Source organism: Haemaphysalis longicornis, unplaced genomic scaffold (genome assembly GCF_048455015.1).
Source record: "Haemaphysalis longicornis isolate Haplotype H1 unplaced genomic scaffold, Haemaphysalis longicornis Haplotype H1 scaffold_129, whole genome shotgun sequence".
NCBI lineage: Eukaryota > Metazoa > Arthropoda > Arachnida > Ixodida > Ixodidae > Haemaphysalis > Haemaphysalis longicornis.
Window position 1 is genome coordinate 582834 of NW_027526232.1, and position 11271 is coordinate 594104.

General features: G+C 44.8%; 1 protein-coding gene across 1 annotated transcript; it reads right to left on the bottom strand.

Moving 5' to 3' along the window:
• Positions 1–620: 620 nt before the first annotated feature.
• On the bottom strand, positions 621–8473 carry LOC144163652 (domesticated amidase effector 2-like). The gene is made up of 3 exons (XM_077694448.1): positions 8433–8473; positions 2079–2356; positions 621–1389 (listed from the first exon to the last, which is right to left on the bottom strand). Exons 2-3 carry the CDS (start codon positions 2328–2330, stop codon positions 1282–1284), a joined length of 360 nt encoding a protein of 119 aa, XP_077550574.1. The 5' UTR covers positions 2331–2356; positions 8433–8473; the 3' UTR covers positions 621–1281.
• Between the last annotated feature and the right edge of the window lie 2798 nt (positions 8474–11271).

The window sequence follows — 11271 nt, forward strand, 5'->3', positions numbered from 1 at the left end:
TTCGAAAATGTCGTATCGTCGGAGTGCACGCAGATATTAAAGTTGCACGCGTTTTGAACGCGACGTGTGTCCTAAAATAATTAAGGTCTTTAATACAGGTGGCGTTCGCAACCTCGTCGATTCCACTTCAGACTATGGCCTCAAGAATTTCGGAGGGGGTTGGAAAAGGTTGGCGTGTATCAGTGATAACAATATCTTCTAGGAGATTTATGAAGCTCCAGATGTTGTTTTTGGCTGTCAGCCTCGGAAAAGAGATTCTTTTCAGAGGTATGTAGAAGTCACTTCTCCATTTATACAAAAAGCGCAATGTACTGGATCACATTCAACACTGCCCGTGTTCAGTAGTGTTGAAGAGGCGTGGTGGTCGGCCTCTTTGACGGACAGTTCGAGTAAGCGGTTTTGACGCAGATGGTTTTATGTAAAGCCACCAAATTACTTAACTTTTTTAGCAAGTACCCTGTTATCTCTCCAGAAAAATATTTGCCACATTTATCAGCATTGTTTATGTCAACAGGGGCGCTTCGGTATGCTATTGTAGGTTTAGGTCTGAACGGAGACTCCTTAAATCGTTATATAATCTCTTTAAATTGCTTACAAATATCAGGATGTGTGCACATATAGAACTGGTATACTTCTCTTCTGAAAGCGTGTGACAACTTCTGACCAGCCCATTTCGATGTAGAGAAATCGTAACAGTTGGTTTCGAGGCGTCCAACAATTTGACACCGCCGGCATGGTACAAGTTAACCATTTCTTAAATGCGACTGGTAAGTAGCATGAACGGGATAAAACAGTTTCAAAAGGAGGCCACAACAAACGTTTTTGAACCTGTATTGTTGCACATACTACATGATATTTTCAAAAGAGCAAAAATGGCACATTTTCCAATGTTTGCAAATAATTCGACAAATATCTTGACAGCGTAGTGATGCGACTTAAATGTGCTATCATGATAAAAAAAAATCTCTTTCGATTAGGGTATGAATACTGCGACAACGTTTTTATTCGAAGGACTGAAAAGCTTTTATTTCTTATTTCGTCGGTAAGGCATCGTTAAGTGACTTTTCTCAGACTAGCTGGTAAGAACACTTCACGGATTCACAAGAGGCAATCTTCGCTGATTTTATGTTATTTGGAAGCGCACTTAACTGATTCTTTACCTATGCAATAATTACTCAGACACACATTTTGTTCAATGCCATTCAGACTACAGGTTTAATTTATTCAGAAAAGCTCTCCGCGACTGGGCCGTACTTTTCGAAACGCAATCAATCTGTGGTTTCACAAGGTGATGACGTAGTAGTTACTCGCATTATTTGCCGGGTGACTGCCATCGTTGAAGCGGAAGTGGGTCCGACCAATTCGCTTGTTGATGTTCTGATCGTAAACCTGGAATGCAAAATTTTCGAAGTTACTGATACTGACACAAGATACTGACACAAAAACACACTTAGGTAATGATGCAAACCTCACTTTGTTGTATGCTTGAATTTAACAATGGTACAGTTACAGTAACTCTATTTGTAACGTAATCTATAGCATTATATATTTCATTAAATATAACTCAACAGTTAGATGGTCAGGTGCTTTCAGATTCTTTTTTTCCAAATTCGCACGCAAATGTAAAAAGCCAATAAAACTGAGTCCTCCAGGCTGTAACGCGACGCGTGTGGTGACGGCCTAGTTTACTGAGGCAGTGATTACCCGGACGCCTGTTACTTACCACACGAACTCAAAGAGGTCATGATATCTAAAATAAGTCACGGCAGTCACATTTCTGGATAATTCACAACACGTTAAAACTGCAACTGTTGCCCAGTTTTGTCGTCAGTCCAGAGTTGGTTTTGTACGGTTACAGCTGTCGAGGATATCCAGCAAAGCAACTGTCAGTATCGATTAACGTATGTGCTGTATACCTTCAATCCGTGTCGTGCCTCTTGTACGCTAGACAAGTGAACACAACTCGCGCGCTCACAAGAGCAGCTGTACAATATTTATATTTACGAAGCCGCTCTCGTGATGATACACAACCGCCAGTTTGCACTGCAAAGGATGAATATAAACGTCTCAATACTCACCCAAATCCCGTTTTCGCTACAGGTGTGGAAAATCGCAGCATGCCCATCTCTTCTGGGCGGTGGAGGGTACCTTCCGTTATAAAACGTGGCTATTGCAGTAAACGGCTGAATCCCGCAGTTCTCTTCAACACGCACGCCGGGCCGCCAGGCTTGAGTAGTGTAGTTTTTCAGGTCTGTGCAATTCTCCTTCACGAGAGCCGTGCACTCGTATTTGTCTTCACCAAAAGTCCACTCCCCCACGTGGTTGGTCATGTTGACACAACCAAAGGCGTCGCTTTCTGTAGAAATGAATAAACAAATGTTAAAATTTGGCGAATAGTTATAAAATGCATCTTTTTTATCGTAGTAAACTCTCGCAACAAGTGCGGAATAGGGCTTTCGGGGCCCGGATACAAAAAAAATGTTCTGGGAAACAGTTACGTCTTCTTACTTGTTCTGAGTCCTTGAACTCGGAAGGCTTGGAAACACTTGTTACCAACTGCTTGACTGCGACATCGTATACGCATCGCCTTCTTCGCTTTCGTTGGTTTGTCTTTTGGAAGGAGTTACTCAAACGAGCTCATTTACTGCTATACTGTGTACGCGCCTGTTTCTTCGCTTTTTATCCTAGTCTTACGTTGCGGAGTACGTTAGCAAGCAGAGTGGCCTGGCACACGCCACACGTTCCCTAGCCTAGCCCTTCGGTTTTTGCGACTGGTGCGCACCTATTCTACTCACGTGCTCCCACCTTCAGGTGTAACACGGCATAAAGTATATGCTAGAACTTTGTTCTGTAAATATTTTGAAGCCTGCACGATAGGTTAAGCGCCAGTCACAACTGGAGGCAGGAAAACCGACAGGTAATTGGCACACTAACAACTGAGCTTTATTGGCTCCGAAAGTGATCACAAAGGCACGACAAAACACCATGTAATACTAGTTTCACCATGTGTGAAAGCGATTACAGCTGCTGTACCCCCTTACTAATCGTGCAGATAATCCACCTCGCTCGAAAGAAGATCAACTGAAGGCTTGCGGCCACATCGGTCCCCTTTTTTTTTATGACGTAGGCCTCGAACACTTCCCGTTCTCCTTTTCTGCGGTATGAATGAAGCACTCGTATCCTATCGAACGCTGGAACGCAGCCCCTTCGCTTGCATTTAGCCTTACAGTGAAGTGCCAGATTGCTCCCTGTTCCCGTCTTCAACGTCGCCGCATGTTCACACAACCGTTCGTTGAGGCCACAAACCGGTAAAAAACGTAGTGGCATGCTTCATGCCAGTACGTTTGCAATCTGGCGCTTCACTGTAAGGCTGAATGCAAGCCAAGGGGCTGTGTGCCAGCGTTCGATAGACTTCAGTGCTGCATTCATACCGCAAAAAAGAGAATGAGAAGTGTTCGAGGCCTACGTCATAAAATGATGTGGGACCGATGTGTCAGCCAGCCTTCAGTTGATCTTCTTTCGAGCGAGGTGGATTATCTAGACGATTAGTAAGGAGGGTCTGCAGCTGTAATCGCTTTCACACGTTGTGCAACTAGTATTAAATGGTGTTTATTCCAGCCTTTGTAATCGCTTTCGGGGCAAAGAAAGCTCAGTCATTTGTGTTCCCCTTTCCTGTCTGCTTTCCTTCCTCTAGTAGTGTCTGGCGCTTAACCTGTTCCCATGATGAAGTACCAACTATCTCGCATCGACACATTAATTAAGCCCTTCAAAGATCTATCCCGATTACTGGCCAATTACCTAGCTAGAATGGGCTACTAATGAAGGACCAACGACAGCTTTTGTTGTACCTCTGAGTACTTGCGTACATAGCGCATTGGTTGCACGTTGGGCTGCTACTGTTTAGGTCTCGGGTTCAAATCCCATCAGATCGGACATCTGTTTACCGAGCGAAAACTCACTTACTCGACGTACAAGGCCCAAAAACGCCTCGTTGCGAGAATTTGACGCCTAATGCAGCCAAGGTGTACTGCGCAACCAACGCCACTTTCGGTTCCGCAGTAACAGCGTCAAATCCATGGCTGGTTCTTTCCATGGAGAGTGGTGCAGACAGTAGGACAGGGAGAAGAGTAAGGACGCGCGAATAAGAAATGGATACAAGGAGGAGCTGGATGAATCCAGCACAGTAAATAAAAACAAACCAGATCGGCAGTTCCAGTGGAGGAATCTTCCGTAAATCCTCCAACAGTACAACGTTTACTCCGTGCTGCGCAGTGTATGAAGCAGGATACCCCTACACACTCTGTAGACCAAGTGGCGGTGTGAAAATATGAAATAACATAGCATTGCTCTGACCGAGAACAGAGTTAGGCACATAACCTGCAATAAAACTCCGGAGTGGGAGTCATGCCGGTAAATGCTCCGTCTAGGAGCTGGGTAACAAAACAGCCTCTCGCGAGAGCTCGACGCAAATGAGAAGACAGTAGTCAAAATGGTCGCTAGTCCCGGTGGACGGGCAGTGAGACTGCGAGCTTCGATACAGAAAATGGCTTGGCGTGAATTTTCTGAAAAGTGACTGCCGTGCTGCTTTTAAGGCATACAATAAAGGGATGTACCAGCAAGATCAACGAAGACTGTTCCCGAAGCTGTGTGTGGTGCACGCATTCGCAGTACGGTGATTAAATGTTTTGATATGTGCGTGCGGGATCGCGAGCAGGATACCTCAAATGCCGCTCGGAACAACAACCAGCGTAGGACTCGTGGCCGTATAAAGGTGTCGTACGGTGAAAGCAACCAATCTCCCTACACAACGAAGTTTGTCAAAAACAGTAGGCAGGCTTCCTGGCCTACACTTCTGACTTCGGTGAGTGCATACTCGATGTAAGCAGGTGACGCCGTGATGTTTCTCAACGCCTGGAATGAGAATTTTGATTGAAAGCTGCAACCGCCACGGACTTCGACGCAGGTGTCGTGGCGTGAAAGTGAACATGTTTATGTGCGGCTGGAATTATATCCTAAAACCATCCCAGTTAATGTCCTTATCTTTCACAAATTAATATCTCAGTCGCTGCAGTTTGCTTCAAACTAGAGAAAAGTAAGTCAAAACAAATCTGGTATTTTGTGCGACAGCCACATCGTTTGCAGTGTTGCGTTTACATGTTTTTTTGTAAACAGCACATGATTGTACAATGTAGCTATACAAATTTATTTTATCTGTTTTCTTGAACTGAAGATCCCCCCCGCCATCTCTATACACCCGAGTTTCCAGCGCCAGAAAAGCTCTAAATGTACCGTAAACTCGCCGCGAATGTGCTGATTCAAGCAGACGTCGCCCTCTTCGCCGCCCGTCACGTGTGGAGAAAATCGCCCCATGGTTTTCTGGGAACGTTCACGAACGCCGACCCAGGAACATATTCCCACATAGCAAGTAACCCGGCAGCAAAGACACGTGCACCTTGAGCAGGGTTCTGCGCACTTTGCATTGTTGCCATCTTATTTGCATTCTTTTAGTTGCATTTCTTTGTTCTCTTCAGCCATCATGATATTTTTAGATTTTTAAAGCAAAGCTTGCTATGTCTTCCAGCCAACAGTTTAGTCGTGGCGTGTGAAACAAGAAACTACCAACCAGGCTTAGTAAAAACTATGGCACCGCCATGGATCGAACCTGCGCCCGAAGAGAAGCGGAGCCAGAGACACTCGTCTTAGCGACTAAGCTACGTCCACACGTGGAGACGGGGGACGGACGCTGGTTTTGATTGAGCAGCTGATGAGGGGGAGGGTGCTTTTTGGAGGCGACACATGAAACAAGAGTGATGGGGCGGTAGTGAGAGAGATGATGCACTAGCCGCGCGCGCCGCCCTCCTTCTCACCCTTTCAAAGAAGCTTTTCTCTGTTTTCTTTCTGGAGACGTACGGCCCGGCTAGAGCGTGGCGGATGGCTGATGCTGCTGCGCTCGGCACGCCGGCCCCATGAATCCTAGGTAACGGCTGGCAAAATCTCTGGAGTCACGCTTTTTAGACCCACATGTGTGAATTCAAGTGACGTCGCATAGGCAATTGATGAGGGTTTTGTTTACAGCTTTGCTTTGGAACCATCACAGCGTGGATCGGAGCTAACTTTTTTTTCGTGTCAGAATGCCCTGCTTTTTTTTCGTTTTAGCGTTCTTGGGCATTTTCTGCATTGGAGACATGGCATATGAATGACGTTGCTTTTACGCAGATGATTTGTTCTCCTGTGCCGAGTCGCAGCATTCTTATAAACTCTGTTACAAAGATGGTATTAATGGCACTCTCAAAATATGGGGCTGATTTGCCATTTGATTTCTGTTTTAAGAAACCACATGTATTAATCACGGCACAAATCTAACTCCCCCTTGAGATCGTCTAGACATTTTCTTTGGAATTTCCGCTAATGAATGATAATAGATGCATATGTGGTGGACTTTTTTTTCTTTTTTGGAGCTTCATAAAAAATTTGGGAGGGAAGTTTCAACGTACCAAAGCTGCTATGACTAAGCCGCGCCGTGATGGAGAGATTTTTACCACCTGGCGGTCGTTAGCGTGCAGGGAAATATCTTTCATTGATTGCAGAGTTTAACGATCCGACACAACGCAGGTGATGAAGCGTGCCGTAGTGGAGGACTCCGGACTAATTTTGACCATCGAGGGATCTTTAACGTGCGCCGAAATCTCGTACACACGGGCATTTTCGCTTTTTGTCTCCATCAGAAAACCGCCCGCCGTGGCCATCATCGAACAATAATCCTCGGCTTCAGTAGTGCAACCCCACAGAGCGGCTGGTAACTGCACATATTTCTGGCATAGTCCATGTGCGTTCCAGTGACTGATGTTTGGTTTGAGTTTGGTGTTACTCATTTCTCGATGTGACTTTGTCTCTATTTATTTATTTGTGTTCCACTCGTATCTTCTAGTATACAGTAATTTATTTTTTAACGCGAATATTTTGTTCTACTCTGAAGTTGGCGTGTTACTGTCTATTGTAAAGGGCAAAAAATAAATCTCCTTTTTATTTTTTGCAAGTCTTGATAATACTGGCCTGCTCTAGGGGTTTCTTATAAACACAAAATACTTGTCTAGACGCTCCAAAACACTCGTATCCGTGCGAAGCTTACACGAATAAACATTTGTACATCACACAGAACAGTGAACATCAGCAGCGTGTGCCGCGCCTGCGCAGTGGGCACAGTGGCGCTGCTCTGGCACGTTGTTCTGAGCGCCGGTGTTCATCGGTGAGAGACTCGAATAGGTACATTATACGCGCCCAAGCACTCTGTACAGATGGCTGGATAAAGGATCTGTAATAGGTTGCAACATCGGCATGACCTTGGCCAGCTCGTTCCTGTTCCTTCTCGGGATGTCGTTACTTCCAGCTCTTCGGTAGTATGTCTGTCGCGTGGCCTACCCATTTCTAAGTAACGTGGAGACTGTGCTTGCCATTACCCCGTTGACGCTGCTCCGCACGCACGACCTCACCCCGGCCACCCGTTGTCAGAGCAGTGATTCATTCCAGTAGCTTGCTTTGCGCGCGCTCTTCTCGACTGTTTCAGGCCCTCCCATGCGCCGTTTCCGCTTTCCAGAATCGATAGATACGACTGTCTAGCTATAGCTATGTCATTCATAAACCCAGCGAATTTTTCTGCCCTTTCTCCTAGCTCCTCTCTAACCTGGTTTCTTCGCGCACACCCTTGAGGTCGCCCCGGAAGAGTTTTCTGCGCACGTTAGACCACTGGAATCCTGTTTTGCCTAGCCTCATCAGCTTTTCCTTTAACACACTAAACCCACCCAGGAATCATCGCGGCCGAAAGCGTCACCGAATGAAAGAGATGGAGCCAAGGTTTTTATTCCGGAGAGACGCAGAGAGAATATATCTAGTTTTACGTAGGGGTGTTTATGCTACGTCTCCAAAACATAATTCGATTTCCAGAATATTTTTGTAGAGATTGACATGTAGGAAGATAGTTTGGAGTATCTTTCCTTATTTTGCTTTTTAGAGCCATTGTCCTTCTTACATTTCAAATGTATACACGAGCCACGAAAGGGTCTGAAGAGACAAACAAACGGCGCCTCTTTGTCGGTTGCAAGGAACACTTTCTGAGAGTGATTTTGGGTTCAAGAGTGGCAATAATTTATTGCACTTTTCTAATAAAGATGCAATAAGCACGAGGATAACTCTTACGCTTACAATAACATAAGAACGAAGGTGACTGCACATTTTTACGCTTTGTTCTCACCAGTATTGTTCTCGCAAATCATCGTAGATTTTGGTTAATGCTGTTTACCGGCCAATGATAAACGACTCGTCACGATTCAAACTGTGCTGCATGTTTAACCTCATTGACATGCTTTCATCAAGAATCACATGTAGGAGAACACGTTTCCGGGTAAAAATACTTTTTAAACATGAGTTTATCTTACCATGAACGATGCAGGGCACAATGACGAGGAGAATGCCTAGCACGATCCCCTTCATGATGAATACTTCCCGAAGTGGCGAGTACTCAGAATAGTTTCGATTACCTTCGATAGATGCCACTGGCCACGAGTCGAATATTTATAACGAGAGAGACGCGGAACCTGTTGATGAGGAATGTCCATGAGGATGTATGTCTAACTTTACGAGCCTTTCATCCCCTCTCCAAAATTGGCTGAACTCTTTCCGCCAAGAATATCGCGCAGGAACTAAGCAGAAATAGCGGCTCATCTTGTCCGTGATTTCTTTGTTTTACGAGCGCACTCATTTCCTGTGGAACGGGGAAACACGAGGAAGAACGGCAATGGCGGGAAATACAGAACACAACTCACTACAGTCCATTTTTTTAGCGTTCGGATAGATATTGGCTCTGTTAAGAAGTTATGATCGGATTGGGCCAAAATAGAGCACCAGGGCGTACTGGAATAATACTTTGTTATAGCACACAGCCATTGTACCTGTGGGAGTCTGTCGCCTATTAGTAACAATGCACAAACTCTTGTTCCGATTCTTAAACTACACTTTCTATTACACAATGTTTGGTCGTTACTTGGTCACAAATGTTCTAGCGTACTAACGAGAGCTAAGCTGTTCAAGTTGTATAGAAACCTCTCAAAAAAGCGACGTGACTAAACATTTTGTTCGTAAAATTTTCCAATAGCAGGTATACTTTGAATCTCTCTACCAAAATAATTAATGATAACAAATGTTTATGACGAACTGACAGATATGCAACGTATTTATGACAAATATACAGGCAAATTAGTGGGCAGACCACGATTATCCAACTGAAAAATAACACTTATTTGGCTATTTATGTTATTTTATCTCTAAGAAATTTTATTTCCTGTTTTATTTTGTCAAATTTATGAGGTCTTTTATTTCTTGCTCACTTATTTTATCAGTTTAAGTGTTCGTACAATACTGCATGCGAGCACCCCTTGCGAGAATGACAAAGAATTTGTTCACTGATATATAAATATGAAATCAGTTGAATACAGACAGGCAGCTTGTAATGAGTTCTCGCAAGAAGTAGGTTCTGGGGAAAACGTGAAAATATTCAATATGAAGAAATACGAAGCTATATCTAAATAACGGTTATACCGCGCTGAAAGAGAACAAAGGTGCTTCATAGCGTCTGGAGACTATGTAAAGTAGCTTCAAAGAGCAGTGAGCTTGCAGCGACCGAAAAGTTTACAGATGTAAAGTGAAGGCGGCACGATGGTTAAGAGAAAGAAGTATCAGCCATTCGGTACTTCGACAATACATCTCACCGTCTAATAAGATTGCCGTTCGGGTAAATGTACGCTTTCTCGAAGTGCGCCTAACAAACTGAATCAACTACACAAACAAAGCTCCGTTTCTGTGTGTGAAAAGCAAACATGACATTCCATTTTATAGAGTTCGCCGTCGCTGTTTTGTATGATGTTCCACTGGCATTTGGAAAGCATTGTATAGACCAATGTGGCCGATGTCGTAACCACCAGTTCGTACAACATAGAATAAATATTTGGTACTACTGGGGTTGGCCTGCGTCTGTTCACTGCCACTACTGCGGCTTTGTACCACTGCTTGCAAAATGAAGGAAGAAAATTGCGGCATATTGTAATATTAGACCTGGCTAAGTGTGCATGAGTGTGCCGTCGCTAATTTCGACCAAAAAGGAGTTCAATGTCTCCGTATGGCTTCAACATGCCGGATATACCAGTCAGAGTCAGGGGAAGTGAGACCATGGTTTCAGATTTCATATGTACGGGTTGTTGGAATAAAACCATTCGGAAGTTACCGCTCGATTCTCTCCCTTCTTCTCACAGTTCTCGCCTTTATTCGATAAGATTTTTATTAAAAAAAGCTTGTCTTAGACGATAAGTTCAGATTTTGTCACACGAATACACCAAGCAGTGGACATAAATAATGGCCAGGTTGGATCTTAACGCACAGCTTCCGCTGGTGAACCGAGCCTGCTTGGCCGTCACAGCCCAGAGACTCGTGAACCAGGCAGCCATTAATGACCGGGGGCTTGGACCCAATGAAGTTAAATCTTCTTCATCCCCTTTTTATTGGTCGTCTGTGGTTTCGGTTAATACATATTTGCCCTACGTTTCCTATGTGCCCTAGAAAATTTAAAGTAAAATACAACACGGCGCATACTAGGATTTCTCTGGAGCGTAACTTTTCCTGCGCTATTTAGACGCTTTGACGTGGCTCTGATTATGATGTGCTCGATTCAGTATTTTTCTCAACCCTTGTTCCGCGTGGAACGACTGCCCGGATGTCCTGTTCCGCATTGATATAGAGGGGTTTTCACGAGCGGTATTCCTTCGTCGTAAACAACGCCTTGCTTGGAAACCCCTGATTACTGTCGTCATGCTTGGCGCGAAATGGTAACATCAGCAAACCCGAGTCACACTGTGCCTGATCGGTACCCTATCCGAAATGCACAACCAAAAAACAGATCCTGCGTGACAATTTTCCAAGCGAAGCTTGTATTCGCTGACTTGTGCCGTCGGTGTTGGCGTACACCGAGACGCCATGAGGCGAAGCCATGTTTATCTACGTGCAGTAATTACGACGACTACAAGCTGATAATGCCCTTGAAATGGTTGGCACGTACCCACTCGGGGTGATGGTATGTTAGCTTTGCAACATTATTCACGCGGTCATCGGGCGTAGCTGATGCTCACTGTTACAAGCTGGTGCGGGCACGTGCGCAAAAGTGTAGTGCTGTATCGCGCCGTCCGTGGCATCATGCTGCATTGCAGGTGCGGTCGCTCACTCTTTTCT